Here is an 18,740-nt window from a genome sequence, read left to right as displayed (position 1 = left end):
ACCTTCATATGGGAAAAGAAAAAAAAATCACTGGGAGGGTGTAACTCATGCGGAGGAATAAGCTATCCTTCCCAGTTCTGCTCCCTGCTGAAGCCCCTGCCCTGCACCTAACGGATGCCCTATATTTGTCTCCACCAGCCAAAGGCTGAGGGAGAGTATGTTTTCCCCTCCGTCCGTCCGTCCGTCTGTGCGTCCGTCCGTGCGTCCGTCCGTCCGTCCGTCCGTCCGTCCGGTTGTCCGTTACCAGCTAATCTCCGGCGCCGTTGGCCCGGTCGCTGCCAAACTGTGCACACACACTCCCTCGACACCAATTCAGAACCTCTGCCCCAAATATTTCACATGGGCCTGTTCTAGCGCCACCAGGAGGCCGACTTTTGCTAAACTAACTTTTGCCAGTACTCCTACAGATTTTGTCCAAAAATCACGTAAATCAGTAGACAGTATCTCTACAGTCATGTGATCGACATGGATGTGTCAGATTTTCCATATTCCATCCTGATTGGCTAAAACTGGCTTTCAAAGTTTGCAGGATTGCTCAGTTTTCAATAAAATGCCTGCAATCCTGAACGCAGTGTGCGATTTTGGTGAAATTGTGCATGCACATTCCCAATAGGCAGAGGAATAAATGCCACTTAAGAAAAATCAAATCAGCCTCATGGTGGCGCTATAACAGGCCGATTCATGTTTTCACCTATAACTCCACCGATTAGTGTCAAACTTTGTATGCGCACTCCTTAGAGGCCAAGGTAAAACCTTTTCCCTGCATTTTTTACATCAGCCTTTTATAGCGCCATCAGGAGGCCGACTTATGTAAAACACATTACATGCCTGACCTGGTGGAGACCTGTGCTCGGAAGAGCACTGCTTCTAGTGTTCCTTTTGTCTTTGCACACTCAGGTGGAGATATCTGACCTTCAGATGCGGATCATGCCCTGTGACCTGCTGCCTGGAGAGCCCCTGTGTAGCCCTCGGACCACCGCGCTGCTGGAGGCCTCGGTGCAGCTGCTCCACAAGCTGCACCAGTGTGACCAGTGGAGCCCACACATCAACCAGCACATCCAGAGCCGCCTGGACCTCATCGGCCCCCACATTAAAGACGGGAGCCTCAAGCCAGGTGATTCAATATTTTTTACTCATTGATTGATTGATTGATTGATTGATTGAAGACTTTATTAGTAGTTTGCATGGTACAGTTTCATGACGGTACAGTTCACTGGTACAAGGTCAACTAAGGAGATCCCAGTAAGCTCTTCAGCTTTTTTACACAGGAAACCTTTATGTATCTCATATAACGTTGACAGGCAGATAGAACACAGTACATCAATAGCAAAATAATAAATACATAAATAATAAGGGTAATAATAGTAATAAAGAAGAAAATAAATAATCGATATTTACAGTGGAAAAGGGATGGTTAGTATGGGCTTAGTCTATTACAAGTGTCGAGTAGCAGCCGCCTGTAAATGACCTTTCAGACCGATTTTAAAGGAAGTTAGGGATTTATTAGACTGCTTTAAGGCTTTGATTCAATATGGTATACACATTGTTGTGTCAACTTCCATACAAGTAAAATAATACAGACTGTAAATCTAAGGGTAAAGGAGGGGGCATGTGTGATGGGGTGGGGAAACAGAAGGCCATACATTACAGCTTCTTGGTCATGTCATCATTAACAGCCAATGAGGCCAGCAGAGCACACCTCATGGCATGCTATGCTGGCGCACAAGTAGGTCATGTATGGCCTACTTGTGCACAAGTTGCAAGTTGGCACCTCAACAGAGTGCAGTTCTAGTTTATTCTTTGCTCACTCAGTGTCACGTTCTTTCTGTTAAAGGCACCAGCCCCCGATTCCATGAAGAGAAGGACAGACATAAAGACCAGACTCGTAGCGCCGCAGAGAGCTTCATGGCTGGTTCTTTGGGCTTGTCAGAGGCCCAGCTGGCAGACCTATGCTCTGAGGTATGGCCCGTGCTGGCCGTGATCGGAGGCGTAGACAGTGGACTCCGGGCCGGGGGCCTGTGCCTCCATAAACCCACTGGGCGCAAGGCAACTCTGCTGGGAGTGATGAAGGAGGGAAGCTCTTTGGCCAAACTCCAGTGGGAAGAGGCTGACCTCTCCTTCAGGTACTAAACATTCATTAACCAACGGCACCCAAATTGGTGTTCTATTGAGTTTCTAAAAGGAAGCCCGAATGTCTGAATGTATGTAGAAAGGAAAAGAGCAGTTAAAGGGGCTTTCAATATTTTATATATTTACTTTGGTCTGAACATTTTGCCCCAAATTTCAAGTAATGCGTACAAAACTTGTTAAAGGAGTTGTTCACTAAATATATATATATATATATATATTTAACACCTTCTAAGCCAAGGGGAGCCCCTTAATGTTAAAACCGTACTATATCGCACATCCCCCCAGGGACTCTCAGCCACGTCGTACATTCCCGGACTTTGTCTTTAAAACCGGAATAAAAGCTTTTGATCCGAAAATCGGCGATCGTCTAACCTTCCCTAGTCACCACTCGTGCACTGATAGCTCATGCAGACCTTGCATGAAGCAGAGGTGACGTCAGCGCCTCTCCTTCTCCAAGGCTACTCCCAGCCATCCGTTTGCTGTCTGCACACTCGAGCTCCTACAGCAGCCATGCTTGGGGCTATGCTAGCGAAACTTTTCAGTTCTGTTCTTCAGTCACACATGGACTATTTGCGGGGACATTTACGTGAAAGGATCGCGCACGCGAAACGCACAGGGACATCGACGATCGGCCAAAACCCCCATTCTATCCCAACGGAAATCGAGAAAATCATGGTGAGTTACTGGCCTGGGGGGAAAAAAAAAAGAAAAAACAGCGGCGCTGTTCAAGATGGAGGGGCTGCGGGGTCATGTTTATAAACATAATATTATGTCTCAGATCACAATACAATAATAGAAATGTCACGGCTAATCTACCAACCACCATTCTATTTCGGACGTCAAGGTGTTAAATATAAAATTGGGAAATCGACGGATAAACTTTTTAATTTTCTGTACAAAAATGCTACATTTTGGTTAAAGAATATTGTATTGCTTTAGCATTAAAGAAAAGGAAAAAAAGCCACACATTGACATTAGTATGGTCCTTAAATCCGTGTCGGTTTGCTGTAATTCATTTGACTTTGAAAGCCTTATTGACTGCACATGCATCCTTTTGTGTTTCTCTTTCCCTGAAAATTCATACATGTGTCTTTTCTGTAGATTTTCTTTTCAAACATTTCATTTTATTTCCTTTAACCCTTCTGAACTTCACCTAGCTTCTTTTCTTCCTTTCTCTCCCATTCTTTTATTTTTTCTCATTTCATTCTCCAATCCATCGATGCCCTCTCTTTCCTTCCTGCCACTGCCATGCTCTCTGCTGTGTCTGTGGGTTGTGTTCTTCTTTGACCTCCTTCACTAACCAAGCTTCCTGAATTCTTGGTCACCCAGTGACACGCTCATCACCTCACTGGAGCCATGCGACTCGCTGCACTTTGACATCGCACGACTCCGAGGCATCAAACCGTCCGTGTTGTTGGACCTGGTCTGTCTGACGGGGCTCCTGGAGGAGCCCGAGGGCCAAGGGACTCAGAGCCAAGGTCAGTCCTCGGAGAAGAGCTGCTCGGACGAGGAGAGTGCTCTCCGCAGTGAGTTAGAGCGGGACCTGGACGAAGACATTGCCCGTGTCATGTTAGAGGAAGATGGAAGGCTGATGGGCGACGATGAGAGAAGAGAACTCAAGGAGAAGGTTGAAAAAGAAACTTTACTGTTGAGCTCTTCACCCAAAGTGGCCACAAAGGTCTGTGACCAACAGGAGATCACTTCCACTCTAGTTTCTCAAGTAACCCAGACCCAGCAAACTCCTCAAACCACCAAAGCAGATGCCTTTGCCCTCGAGTTGAGAGCAATCAGAGTGTCCTACCTACTCCTCGGCGCTTTGAAATCTCTGGCTGTCATTCTTGGCAGTGGGAAGTTTACGGACGTGCTCCAAGTGCCCAAAAGCGACTCTCCCGCCTGCCCCACAAGCCCCTTTCCCAGCCCCAACCTCAACCAGGCTGCGATTGGGGACGACGGTGCCGAACTGCGGTCGGTGCTGCAGTACGTGGTGCGGAGCATGGTGAAGTGGGCAGTCAGGCCTTGTCCCATCAAACAGAGCGTGGCTCTGGCAGACCTGGAACGGGCCCAGGTCATGATCTACAAAGGAGCTCTCAATAAGCTCCATGAACACAAAAGACCCAAGGAACGCAAAGGTAGATAGATTTTTAGATTTTCTTGTTGATTCTGGTTGTTGTTTTGTTAACCACTTTTCACTCTGGCATCCCTACACAAAGATAATGATTAAAAGGGAAAGCAAATTCAAGAAATGAAAGCGTTCTAAGAACATCAGATCTAAAGCTTGCGGTGCGACTTGTGAGCTTGTAGATCGGCTATTTTAGCTGTTTGTCTAAGTGTTGTAGCGACAACAGTGTAAATGGGAGTTACTGTTGTTCATGTAACATGGAATTATGAAAATGTTTTTGTTAAATGTCGCTATTCATGTCCTACTTTCTACTATGCATTTTTCATTTTTACTGTAAAGTAGCAAAAGCCCTACACAACAGTGTTGAGAACTTTAAGTTTTAACCCATTAAGACCTGGAACCACTTTAACCATTATACAAGCTCACAGCGTGGCACCGAGTGCCGTGCTGCGAGCTTGTACATCTGCTATTTTTGAAAAATTATGACATGTTTTGCTAATCATGGAATATATTTTTTTAAAAGCGAACATTTGTAACTCAAATATTTGCTTCAGGTGGGGTCCCTGGAACAACATATTTTGAGATCGGGGGTCCGCGGCCAAATACATGTCATTTTGGGGGGCACTTGACATGAAAAAGATTGTGAACCACTGATTTAGAAGAAGGATTTAGAAGACATTTATAGAATCGGATCAAACATATTCAAAGACTTGCACAAATTGTCGTGACTTTTCAATAGCTAAAGCTAGCTGGTTCAAGTAATAATTTGTTCCAGGTCCTAGAACGGGTACACATTATTGTGTATCATTATTCTTTTTTTGAATAATATGTTTATAAAATTTTTAGACATACATTATTTAGACAATAACAACACTATACAAGAAAATGAAAGAGACAAACAAACTGGAACAACAAAAACAAAAATATAAATCATAAGCTCAGGCAATAACATGTAGAATGGAAAATTGCATACTTGATGAGCGAAGCAATCAATCCCCAGCCCCCCCACGACCCCCTTAGAAGGGAGAGGGCAGGCGCCCGACCCAAATCGGAACTAGATACACTGAGCACAGTTCAGCATCAATCGAGAAACTTCAAGACAAGTAAAACAGCGACAGATAAAAGTCAAGGCCGACAGGGGAACCCTTTAAGCACAGCAGCAGATAGCGTGGGCCCGATGAATCTTAAGTAGGGGTCCCAGATTTTATAAAAGGCGTCTATCTTAGAGTGTAACATACATGTTATGTATTCACAAGGAATACAATCCATTATAATATTGTGCCATGATTTTTTGGAAGGAGCAACATCCTTGATCCAAAATAGGAGAATATTCTTCCTGGCAGCAAACGTTAACACATTGAATAGCCTCTTATGATTGGCATTGAGAATATGACCATCTGGGAGACCAAGTATAAGACACAAGGGGTTTGGGTCTATGGGGACACCGAAAATGGTTGACAGTTCTGTTACGACATCAGACCAATAGTTCTGGAGCTTCACACATGACCAGAGACAATGAACGTAATTACCGATTTCTGTTTTGCATTTGAGGCAAAGTGGGGACACACTAGGATCCATTTTGTTTTTAAGGACAGAAGTTATATGTATACGATGTAATATGCGGTACTGTATGGATTTAGTCCGATTGCAGACAGAAATCTCCTTTGGTGTATCATTATTTTATGCTTTAACTATTGAAAAATAGCAGATATACAAGCTCGCAGCGCGGGGGGTACAAATTATTGTGTATCATTATTTTTTGCTTTAACTATTGAAAAATAGCAGATATACAAGCTCGCAGCGCGGCACCGTAGATCTGCTATTTTTGAAAAATCATGAAAATTTGAATTATATTCTATAAGTGTCTTTTGAATCCTTCTAAGATTTTTTGAAAAACCTATGTTTCTATGTCAGCAATATGGCTAGCCATCGTCAAAGAAAAGGTCCTTTTCACTTAAATGGAGCTCAGTTAGTCTGTTCTTGAGTGACTACTATGTCAGTGGTTCTCAAACCTTTTCATGTGAAGGACACCCAGAATTATATTTATTTGGCCACGGACACCCATCTCAAAATATTTAGTTCCAGGGACCACCCAGAAGCAAAATTTGAGTTACAAACGTTCGCTTTGAAAATACATAATATTCAAAGATTTGCACACCTTTTCACGACTTTTTCAAAAATAGCAGATCTACAAGCTCGCATCGCGGCACTCGGTGCCGTGCTGTGAGCTTGTATATCTGCTATTTTTCACTGGTTAAAGCATTCAATAATTCTAGGCCTAAATTTGCCCAAATTGAATGTGATCTTGACTGTTGATCTCTTCCTCTCTGATCATGTTCCACAGACCTGGGCCACCACTCATCCTCTCAGCCAGTGTCCAAGTCCTCCAGCTCTGTGTCCCTCTACAGCACGGGGTCAGAAGGCACCGCCATCTTCGGCCAATCGGACGGAGCCTCCGCCTCGTCGTCGTCCAATGACCTGGCAGCCTCCCTGCTGACGGGACTGCAGACGGACGGCCTCGAGAACTTCAACCCTTTCCTTCCCATCACTCTCCTGCAGTAAGTCGAGAACCACTGCCCGATTCACAGACACTCTGGAGTATAGGGCTGCAGCTATCGCTTATGTTCTTTAGCCATTATTCAGACTATTTTGAGGTATGGTTTTCTTTTTTTTTTTATAGATCAACAAATCGAAGTGAAACGTTTTGACTATGTTTTGCTATCCGTGAAGATAAGAAAAAAAGAAGTCACTTTTGAAAAACAATTAAATCAAGATTAAAGATTGCTCTCCTACTCTTGAGTGGCTACAGATTTGGCTCTATGAACAAGAGTTGAAAACGTTGGTTAACTGAAAAAAAAAGAAAGAAGAAGAAATGTTTTAGATGTTCTTATAGGATCAGTCGGATACAACCAGTAGTTACAGCCAGGCTATGGTGTTTGTTACTGATTGCAACAGATCTGTGTCTGTCAGTAGCAGCAGTTCACCTGAGGCCCAGCGGATGGGTGAGTTTAGGTTGAACGTGTGGGCGAGTGTGTGAAAGATTCAGACTGTGGTGGCTTTGTTTAACCCAGCATCCAGCTCGATCTGCCCATGCCTGTTGTTGCAAGCTAACCAGCTGATCCCTGTGCCAACCAGAGGAAACATGTAGGCCTTCATAGTTCCCACTAAACATCACAGTTCAGCACAGCAACAGGGGAGTGCGGTGTTGTGCTGTCAAGTGTTCATTAATGCCAATTCATGCTCTGGCAACATAGTATCATGTCACATATCACATAGAACAGTGGTTCTCAAAGTGGATTCCAGGGACTCTGTGTGTTCCTTTAAGGCCCTCCACATCTAACAACTTTGAAAAGATTTCTCAGTCGTAATAAAGTCGCGGCGAGCTCCCGTGATTCGGTCGCTAGTCAATCGTTAAATGTGAGGTAGTGTTCCGACTCGATTTTTACCCCAACTTGAGAGCCAGATTCTGTTACGAGAATATCAAACTGGTTTAATATTTTCACAAATCGGGGCTGAGTCTGAATGAATACAATGACGTAGCCTAGCCTACAACCAAAACAGAACAAGCTAAAAGCCAAGCCATTCATTCCCCATGGCGCTGCCTGAGCTGCCAGCCTGGTCGTTGTTGGTGCGGCTACTACAACAGCCCTTTATTAGTTATTTCTCCGCGTTTCCATCATTATCCAAACATTCAACGTTGATAATAAGTTGATAGGATCGATCTGCGCCGGCTAGACTGAGAGGAGAGAACGAGAGAGGAGAGGGCTGAGGGAGGAAGGCGGAGCTTGGGGTGTGTGTGTGTGCACTGCATTTGCAGTGATGGAAAAAGTAATCAAGTAAAAGTATCAATACTGCAATACTGCGATGCGACGCGCTGTGACTGAGCGTGTAGATCGGCTATTTTCATGTATGGTTTGCCTAATGCTTTATAATAATATAATTTATATAGGAACACAAGGCTATATAATAGGCATATTTCAGCAAATAAAAGGGAATCTTGAACCAGTCTTTACAAAATCTTTAGAGGCATCTCACATCTAACAACTGAAATCTTTGCTTTGCATTATAAAGTTTTTGGAAAGTCTTTTTCAAATCTTATAGTGTGAGAGGGTAGTCTTTGAGAAATCTTTCCAAATCTGTCCAAAATCTTATCAAAGTTGTTAGGTGTAAGGATAGCTTTAGGGTGGTCTAAATTGACCCATACAAGTCTGTAACTCTGACAGTGTACAAATTCCATTTGTACTCTGTCAGAGTTAAGGCGAGACCTTGAAATTTGAAAGTTTGAGAAACACTGGCATAGAAGATTTGACAGTTTTCATATAAAGCAGATGCAGTACTTTCTGCCATTGGTGATGATGCTACTTCATAACTCTGCTACTTGGTTTTTATGAATGAAGACATTTGGCTGCCATGTTTGTGGAAGGTAAACAGACCTCAGCTGGGCTACAGTAGGTGTCTGGTTGCTATTGTAACAAAGCCACTGAACCGCAGAACTTTCTGCCAGCGCATTGTAGCAAAATATAAATGAGGCTTTAGCCGTGGCTCAGTAAGACTAATTGTTTTCCCTCACTTGGAGAACATTTGAACTTGTTTTTGTATCTTCCACCCCGCTCCAAAGAACAGAACCGTATTTGCACCTTGGCTTGAGAGAGGGTTTTGTCAAATACCAGCGAAATATCTGCAGTACAACTTGTCACGATACCAGAATTGGAAACTCTTATACAATAGTAGAAATTAAAAGATTATACTCAATACCTTTTCCAATACCATATCAAAAAGAAGAAAAAGGTGCTAGGCACACAAATTAGGCTTTTTCTTTTTTCCTACATGAAAGAAATTCCATGATAAAATGTGGTGGTATAAATCCTGGTACACTTTACTTTTTTAACAAGAGGAAACGTGGTTTGTTCTTTTTTTGTGACGCATGCATTGAAAGTCGCCCTCAAGCAGCACACCGCTATACAGTACATAGTTGTAGCTTCCGTTAGCACAATATATTGTTGTTATGGTATGTGTCTTGGCTCCCTCCAGGCAGATGGTGCTAGTTCGGTTCCCCTCGCTCGCCGGCTTGGTAAACACTTCCCCAATGCACCACCCTTGCTTCAGCCTGGCCAGCTCTGCCTCCTGTGAGGCCTTCACAGAGCAGCAGACCAGCTTCCTGGAGCCTGGCCCTAGCAGCACACTGGCCAGAAGCAGCCTGGGTAAGGACAAGTCACAGACGCTACTATTAGTCCATGGGCCAGACGGGTTGTCGGTATCAAAAAGGTGGCAAAGGTTACCATGCATTTTTGAAAAGCTCTATATCTGTAGATTATATTTTGGTATGATAACCCTTTCTTAGACCCAGCTAAATTGGTGTTATCAGCCGCTAGAGTTGGTGTCCCATTAACTTTACATTACAGGGAAAATAAGCAAAAAAATTATCTGCTTTTAGTAGCATAAGAGGGGTGTCAGGGGTCAAACTAGGGGTTTGTCATGATGCTGAATCCATTGCAAGCATCTGTTTTGCACAAACAACATTCCTTGGGCTAAAAAGACTATGGTTTAGTGATGAAAAGTGATGAGTCATCACTTTTGTGGGGGCTGTTTTAGCCCCAGGAATGTTTTTCGTGCTAAACAGATGCTTGCAATGGATTCAGCATCATGAAAACCCCCTAGTTTGACCCCTCTTATGCTACTTAAAGCAGATTAATTTTTTGCTTTTTTTCCCTGTAATGTAAAGTTAATGGGACCAACTCTAGCGGCTGATAACACCAATTTAGCTGGGTCTAAGAAAGGGTTATCATACCAAAATATAATCTACAGATATAGAGCTTTTCAAAAATGCATGGTAACCTTTGCCACCTTTTTGATACCGACAACCCGTCTGGCCCATGGACTATATGGGCTGTCACGATTATGACATTTCACGCAACGATTAATTGTCACTCAAATAATTACGATTAATGCTATTTTGAGTATGTTATTTTGGGAGCGAACGTTTCCAAAACATTTAAAAAAAAATGTCAAAAGGTGAGAGAAAACACAACTATAATTTCACCTGTTTTCAACCGTATCTTCATATAATTGGTCCTCACTAAGGCTCATTATATGATGGCACCATTTCTGTCTACTCGCTCTGTGTCTCAGAGAAGCGCTGTGGGCAGTTCATTAACCTACCTACTGTAGCAGTGACATCCTTGGTAGGCAGGTTTGATCATTTCAAACACGATTTCACACATCTTTTTTTTATTAATGCAAGAACAATGGCTCCTATTTCAACATGCTAACTATTGAGGAAGAGAGTTTATGTTAGCTTGGAATCCCATCGATGATGTCATTTTATTTAATCTTTGAAGCGGTGAAAGCCGCTTCCAAGGAGTGGCTTTGTGTGTCCCGTTCATGTCCATATATGGTCATTCCAGTCCAGAATGAACAGGTTTTATCTGTCCCGTACATCCAGAATATGTGTGTAACGTCCGTCCCAGTCTGCTGGTTGGATGATTAAAAATGTCCAGTGAGACCATACATTGAGGATAGGTCAAGCTTCACATGACAATTCGGCCCTCCAGATAAAATCATTCATTCATTCAGAATTGGAAGAATGTATAGATCACAGAGTTCATAGCTCTAGAACACATAGAATAAAAGTTCACCGCTTCACTTCGAACCGAGGTTTGATTTTTATTTATATTCAATGTGATTTCTCCTGGTTAAATAAAGGTTACACACGCACATACACATTGCGGTAGCCAGGTTTCTGAAGTGTTCATAGCCCACCATTTGTGTCATCTTATGACCAATTATATGAAGATAGTGTTGAAAATAGGGGAAGTTCTCCTTTTAAGTGGTTAAAGTTTTGCTATCAGTTTGCTGATATCCAGGCCAGAGGGTCAATGCAAAGGGACTGATGACTTTGTTTTGGCTGATTAAGTTTGGTTTAAAATACCATTAACCTTATATTTGTACTTTTCTAAGGATTTCAAATCGTGTCCTGCAGCTCAGTAAAAATAGAAAAAAGACACAAAGAATTGCTCGATGGTAACAGTCTGTCTGTGTGTTGCGTGGTCTGATTAATGTCCAGGTGTTTTTTTACTCACGCTGTGAGTTGGTGCTGAAATAAAGCATGTTAAGTTGCTCTACCATTGAACAAATGCATGCACTGCACTTACAGTTTGTACCCGCCACTTGCTTGAATGGTGTGTTGTTCTTAATTCATTATAAATGATTCATAAAGGGTTAATGGGCTGTGCTTGATATGAAGTAACTCTTGATTTACTGTAGGTATTAAAAATGAATAACGAAAATATTTGACAACATTGTAACAAGTTATATTGATTATATTCTAGGAACTAAGGGACCTGTTAAATGATGGATGTGTGAGGGATTGTTTTTGTTTTGCGTCGTTTCTATTCCTTTTCCTTCTTCTCAACCACCAGAACGGGCTCAGATGTTCGTGGCCAGTCGGCTGCTAGAAATGGGCTTCTCTATGAGACACATCTACAGGGCCATGGAGGCAGCAGGTACTGCCGTTTGCCTTCATGCTTTTATCCCATTAAAGCCTGAGGCCGTTGAAAACACATGTTGCCATATGTTGCCAGTGGTGCTCAGACTTTTATCATGCCAAAAAGATATGTATTCACTATTTAGCCACCGACCCCTATCTCAAATTATGTTGTTCCAGGGACCCCCAGAAGCAAAGATTTTACTTCGTTAACCTTAAAGATATATTATGTATTAAAAGATTTGCAGAAAGATGTTTCTAAAATAGTAGATATACAGAAAATACCACGGTACAAGACAGCAAAAGTATAATGTTTAAAGTCTAAAGTGATAGATGCTTTCCCGGTCTGGATTAAAGCTTCAGTCTGTAACATTTATGTTTTTCGTACTCACTTATTTAGCAGCCAACCTACAATTCCATTGCAGCAGCTTCTCAGACCGACTACTGTGCATTCTGGTCCCAATCCCAATTCATTAGCAATAAAAGCTAGTGTTACGTTTGTGTTATCTCAATATATTTTCGGGCAAGCACCCCCTGTCCAGGAAATAGCTGTTTTGTAGTATAATGAAATGTGGAATGAGTCTGACAAAGTATCTTTTAACCACTTAAGGTTATTAAAACTCTAAACACTTCACGTCTCCTGCTGAACTTTCTCCCCCCAGAGGTGGAAGGCGAGGTGGACTCTCGAGCCATCGAGCTGCTGGCCAGCTGGATGCTGGAGCACCCGCTGGCTGAGGAGTGCCCAGCGGCTGCCGGGTCCCAGAGAGAGGGCAGCACCGCTGAAACCCCTTCTCCTGACGGGCCAGAGACCGTGCAGTGCCCCGAGGCCCCCGCCAGTGAACCCAGCGAAAGGTCAGCCGCTCACCCATGATGGCCGTGACCCCCAGTTCAAATATGATACAATGATTTGATATTCTATTTTATCAGACAAGCCCCCTTCCTATACAAACCCATTGTAACTTCAAACTCCCTTTTAACCATGATAGATTAAATAAAAACACCCGTCCTTTTTCCAGTGAATCCTGACGCCCCCCTAAAATGTGAGCAGGCTGTGTTTTTTTTTTTTTTTTTCAATTATTTTTAATCATTTTTTTGGGAAAATTTAAAAATAAAATAGAATAATAATAATTGACCAAAAGTGAGTTACAGACCTTAATGGTCCATTTGCACACCTGGTTGGCTCCGGACCAGAACAATGGTTCCTTTATAATTTCGTTAATTTAACTCTGAGAGTAAAGAAATGGAGCCAAATGGACCTGTAAGTTATAGGCCTGTGAGGGTCATTTTCTAATTATCAATCATTTAGCTGGGGATCCCCTTCAACCCCTGTCCAAGAACTATTGAACGGGGAGGCACCAGAGATGAGCAGAACGGTGCTAGAACATGTGCCCCTGTCTTGTTTTGCAGCATGTTGCCTGGCTTTGAACTGGTGGAGAGGGAGAACTTCCTTGACGTCCACCTGACCAGGAACAGACCACCTCCAGCACGACGACGACGCTCCGGCCTGGGTCAGAGGACCCCCTTCAGGAGGGCAGGTGAAAGTACAGCCTAGAGGCAGAATGGAAGTGTACACATTCAGTCCTTGATTTTACACTATACCCAATTGCTCAATGCTTGAAAGCTATCGCCCAAAATGTTTGTATTAGGTAATCTGTCATTGTACTTTACTAGTAATCAATCTCCCATCCAATCTATTAGTTGCTGTATAAAGACAAAACCTAGAATAAACTGAAAGTGGTCAAGTCTGTCTAGGGATTTTTTGACTAAATAATAACTACATTGGGTCCATTGAAACGCTTAACTTAATTCAGCAACGCGTTGCTCTTCTACCCGCTTCAGAGTTGCCGTCGCCGTCGCCCAACCCTCTCCCACAGCTCTACCATCCAGACCTCGGGGTTTCTGATTGGCCAGAGCAGCTGGAGTTCCACCCCTACTCTGTGGAGGAGGAGTCAGAGCTGGGGTACATGGACGACTTTGACGACGCCTACCACGAGGAGCCCTACGAGGAGCTGCTCACGCCAGCCTTCTTCAGCTTGGAGAGAGAGACACTCCAGATGGTGGAGGTGATGTACTGGGACGCACTAAAAGCTGCTATGTCCGTTAGGGCAGTGGTTCTCAACCTTTTCAGGCCGCGACCCCCAAAATAATCATATTTTAACTGGGGACCCCCCAATATTGTGATTTTTGATATCGCTATAAAATAATTACCAAACAGCAAAATACTATATTTTGGCCAATCAAATCATCACAATATCCAAAATCACAGACTAGATCTAGTCTTGTTACTATATTGATATATAATATATAATATATATATATTGCCTAGCAGCCTTACAGTAGCCTGCTTCCAGACCAGAGACCCCGCCCACTCTCAGAGTGGACTCTTTCTCTGGTCTGGAGCTTAGTACATGAATCGGTTTTTATTTTCGGCTGTCCAATGAGCGCGCGGGGTGGGGGTGGGGGTGGGGGTGGGGTGGGTCTAACGAATATCCAATCCGCGCAGCAGTTGAAACGATTCAAACGAAGTTCACACACACAGAGGAAGGCACACACACACGCACGAGCGCACTGATTTCACCAAGCTGTTTAATTGTTGATTACAAGTTTCTGGTCGCAGTTCTGTGTGGAAGCAGTCACTGGCACAGACAGAGACACACACACAATCACACACACACTCCCCGACGGTGCGTCGCGTCCACCGTGCGTCTCGATCACCGTGCGTCACGATCACTCGCGCGCGGACACGCGCGTGCACGCTCGCAAAAAAGTCCCCCGTAAATCGCTCAGAATGGAGCACAGTTTCAGACTAAAGCGTGAGCTGAGTCTGAAATCAGGCTAGCCTTACAGGCCCTTTCCCACTGCACCCGATAACGATAAAAAAATATAGTTTTCAATTGAAGTGGAAGGCAGCGTCCACACCACAACGATAAAGCCACCATAATTGATGAGAACGCCGTCGCCGACATATCGTTATCGTTATCGGGCGCAGTGGGAAAGGGCCTTCAGTGCCGTACTTTTGGCGTCAGCTTTATTTCTCTCTCCACTTCTCTTTAGGGCGGGGAGGAGCAGAACCAGGTGGTGAAGTGTGAGCTGTGCAGCACCCTCACCCTGCAGTTCAGCAACCACATGAAGCGCCAGCACCCGGGCTGCGGGCAGACCACGGCCCGCCGGGGCTACGACAGCACCGGGGCCTACGTGGACGTCTGGTTCCGGGGCGACTGTGGCTCCAGCTTCCCCTTCTATCTGCTCTGCAACTCCTGCAGGGAAATGTACCTCGCCGCCAACCTGGAGGAGCTCAGCTCCAAACATGATAGGTACAGGCCTTTCACAATTATTACATATTAATCGTCTAATCGCAATTATTTTTAAGTAATCGCAATTATTTTAAGTAATCGTCATAATTATTTCCATGTTGAGAAATGTCAAACACTTTCAAAAAGTAGTGGAAATAGCGATCTGCGATCTACAAGCTCACAACGCATCGCGATGCGATGCGCTGTGAGCTTGTAGATCGGCTATTTCCACTATAAATGTATAAAGAATAAACGTATTAAATATGCCAGTCATTCCTTTGTATATTTAGGCTATTTGTCATATGTGCATTGTGCAACTTCAAAACCAAACAGAAATGTCATTTTTATTCATATGCTCCACTGTTCAGCGACAAAAACACAATTAAATCGTTAATCGCCATTATTTGTGTGACAATTAATCGTCACGTAAAATGTCATAATCGTGACAGCCCAGGTACAGAGAGTAGGATCTTGGATTAAAAACAGCAAGTAATTCTGTACACAGTGATTCAAACTTGTGTTTGTTCGGACGCTGTCTTCATGTTTTTTTGTGATTTGTTTTGTAAGAGGACACAGACTCGGTCACATCAACGGAGGCAAAAACATTATTCATCCCGGCCTGGCAGAGATAATACTACATCACGACAGAGCTTTTTAAAAATGCAGAATAAATGTATTTATTTCCCCAAAATACCCCATTATGATTGTGTCATAATCATTTTGTGTAAAAACTCAGAATTATTGGTTTAACGCTGTTAGCTGATGGCTTTATATGCATCTGTTTTCATTGGGTATGGAATTTCTTTTACCACAAATATTCTTGTAAGCAGCGATTTATTTTACCACAAATATATTGTCACTGTCGATCAGAAACCTTGTAACCCCAAGTTTAAAATGTGTATGTTCTTTCGTAAAGTAAAGCCCAAGACTGTCTGTCGCATAAACGCCTCGCATTGTGAGGCGTTTGTGTTGAAAAGTACTACTGCCTGAAGCTCATAGGCAAAACAACTTCCTTTACTGAGTGGGGATGCGTTATTGGCTGATGTAAATGTAGTCTCTGAGTGGCAGGGACATGCTGGGCCCCTGATTCAGCCCGGGAAAAAGAGTTTGAGAGGCCCTCATTGCACGCAATAGAGAGAGATCTCTCTCTATAGCGCTGCTGCTACTTTGCCATTTCAGATCATGACAAGTGGGCCAATTACATGAGTTATATTTCGTCATTGTCGGGTGGAAACCTTGTATGTCCAAAACCGTTAGTTTTGTATTTATCATTTTAAAAATGATTTAAACTAGTGAAAACAGCCGATCTACAAGCACACAATGCCTCGCACTGCGAGGCGTTGTGTGCTTGTAGATCTGCTGTTTTCACTACTTTTGTGCGACAGCCTTGTATGATGAAGCAGGGCTTTGCTTCGCGAAAAAAATCTACAAATTTGAAACTTGGCGATACAAGGTTTCTGCCCGACAGTGAAGATTTACTTTGTTGGCCGCCCAGCCCCCAAAATGGAACGAAGGCTGACATTTTGAGTTAATTTTTTCCCTAATGGCCGACCTGGACCGGCTGGGAATGAACCGGCCGTTCGGGAGTTGTCCCGCTTTTCCCAATGGCCAGCACGTCCCTGCTGAGTGTGGATGCGTTATTGGCAGAGCGATGTAAATGTAGTCTCTAGTATGGGAGGCCAGGGTTTGAATCCCGACTAGGACATGAAAGCTGGATTGCAGCTTTAACATTTCTAGAGATGGAAAACACTCTTCCTGTTGTTTAACGTTTGTCACTGTGGTTCTGTGTTTCCTCCTCCTTAGGATGAAAGGTCTAACCTATGATTTGATTGGCCAACTGGACAGCACCTCTGATGGTAAAGAATGTCTTTTCATTCTGCTCTATTGAAATGTCATTGTAGTGCTGGGCAATAATTAGAACTTCTAATTTTAATTTTGCCTCGATTATAATTAATGAACCTTTATATAAAAAAGTGAAGGTACAGTGGCAGATCACAACGTGTCATATTGCAGTGTGTTGTGAAAACCCTGCTTCTTGATTGTCAAAGATTAACCCATTTAGGCCTGAGGCTGATTCTAAAATCGCCTTCTAAATTCTGAAAAACATTCTATTCAAAAATCTTTAAAAAAAGTAATTAAACTAAAATGACACGTTCCCGACTAGAAAGGTGTAACAGCGTAGGTGTTCCAAGTCTGATTATTAGTTCTACTTCTAAATATCGGTTTCAGTATATTTTTGTTGTACAATGCAGTATCATCCATTTCTTATTTCAGTTTAATTCATTTAAGCAAATGAATGATGTGTTTTTTTCTCCCCCTTCACCTCAGATGACTGGGAGATGGGTCAGCAAGATGACAGTGACACAGACAAGCTTACGGGACTGGAAGACTTTGGGGTCTTGCTGAGACCGCTGGGGCTGACCGAAAAGAAACTGATCCCCGATCCCATCCCTTTCACAGAGCCAGACCCCCTGGGAGCCCTGGTCCACAGCTCCACAGAGAATAACACCAGAGCACTGGTCCCCAAAGGTACTGGACGCTTATTGCTGCTGGCAGGCAGAAACCTTGTATCTCCATATAGGCCTGTCACAATTATTACATAATCACCTGATCCAGGGGTCTTCAGCTGGGGGTCCGGGACCCCTAGGGGGTCCTCAGAGTTACTACAGGGGGGGCGCCAAAATGTTTGTGTGATAGGATAATTATTTTAAATGAACAACTTGAACCCTCGCATCCCTATTCTGAGGAGAATTTTAGCCAAAAATAGCAGATCTACAAGCTCTCAGCGCCTCGCAGCGCAGAAGCGTTGAGAGCATGTAGATCGGATATTTTTTGCAAATAGGTTTGGTGTAGAGGTCAAGTGGTTAAATGTGGTTAAAACATAGACTGATGACAGTGCTGTCAAACAAGTCTATGAATCTATCTATGAAATCCGCACTAGATCTGCTACACAATTTTATACAATATGTAGTGGGGTTTCCTACTTTATCTCCCTCTCAGCTAAGGGGTCCTTGGCCTGAAAACGTTGAAGACCCCTGGTATAATCGCCATTATTTGACATAATCACAATTATTTTGTCATAACCTGGTGCGATTGATGTTTTGCTCCTTGTCCAGGCGCTGAGCAGAAGGGCTCTCCTCCCAGCTTAGGGGAGCAGGCCGCCTCTCTGAAAGACTTCCAGGACAGACTGAAGGCCTTGAGGAGGGTCACCTCCACAGCACAGATACTGTTGGCTTACAGCATGGTCATGAAAGCACTGTCTCAAACCGCCTCCAGGTAATCTGGAGCAGCATATAATATCACTATTCACTACCTTTTTTATTTTTTACTATCTTGAAGTTGAGAATTATTCTTTTGATATGATTTGGCCTGTTACAATTATACATAATCGTCTTATCGCAATTATTACATAATCGTTTTATCGCAATTATTTGACAGAATCGCAATTATTTTGTCATAATCATCATGATCGTTTCCATGTTTAGAAAGTTTCATATATTTTCAAACATTTAAAAAAATGTTGGAAATAGCAGATCTACAAGCTCACAACACGTCGCATCGTGATGCGTTGTGAGCTTGTAGATCAGCTATTTCCACTGTCAATGTTCTTTTTATTATAAAGTTGTCAAATATGTCAGCACCGGTATTTGCATATTTAGGTTATGTGTCGTATCTGCCATGTGTAACTTCAAAGCCTAAAAGCCAAACAGAAATG

The 18,740-nt window shown here is 43.2% G+C and overlaps 1 protein-coding gene across 1 annotated transcript in view; it reads left to right on the top strand.

The window, feature by feature from the left end:
• LOC308299697 (putative E3 ubiquitin-protein ligase HERC1) overlaps positions 1 to 18,740 on the top strand; it is a gene marked incomplete at its 5' end in the record, with an annotated part of 98,762 nt that overhangs the window by 34,646 nt on the left and 45,376 nt on the right. The window contains 13 exons of the mRNA XM_080743487.1: positions 898 to 1,114; positions 1,835 to 2,123; positions 3,436 to 4,259; positions 6,594 to 6,807; positions 9,281 to 9,450; positions 11,668 to 11,751; positions 12,395 to 12,584; positions 13,140 to 13,267; positions 13,572 to 13,795; positions 14,787 to 15,046; positions 16,829 to 16,881; positions 17,354 to 17,554; positions 18,142 to 18,301. Of these exons, the coding sequence (XP_080599613.1) occupies positions 898 to 1,114; positions 1,835 to 2,123; positions 3,436 to 4,259; positions 6,594 to 6,807; positions 9,281 to 9,450; positions 11,668 to 11,751; positions 12,395 to 12,584; positions 13,140 to 13,267; positions 13,572 to 13,795; positions 14,787 to 15,046; positions 16,829 to 16,881; positions 17,354 to 17,554; positions 18,142 to 18,301 (3,014 nt within the window). The remainder of the gene's footprint in view (positions 1 to 897; positions 1,115 to 1,834; positions 2,124 to 3,435; positions 4,260 to 6,593; positions 6,808 to 9,280; positions 9,451 to 11,667; positions 11,752 to 12,394; positions 12,585 to 13,139; positions 13,268 to 13,571; positions 13,796 to 14,786; positions 15,047 to 16,828; positions 16,882 to 17,353; positions 17,555 to 18,141; positions 18,302 to 18,740) is intronic.

The sequence above is a fragment of the Nannobrachium achirus genome, assembly GCF_963921795.1.
Source record: "Nannobrachium achirus genome assembly, chromosome: 15".
Classification (NCBI taxonomy): Eukaryota; Metazoa; Chordata; class Actinopteri; order Myctophiformes; family Myctophidae; genus Nannobrachium; species Nannobrachium achirus.
The sequence above is the reverse complement of the archived record's forward strand: the minus strand, read 5'-3'. Positions and strand labels throughout refer to the sequence as shown.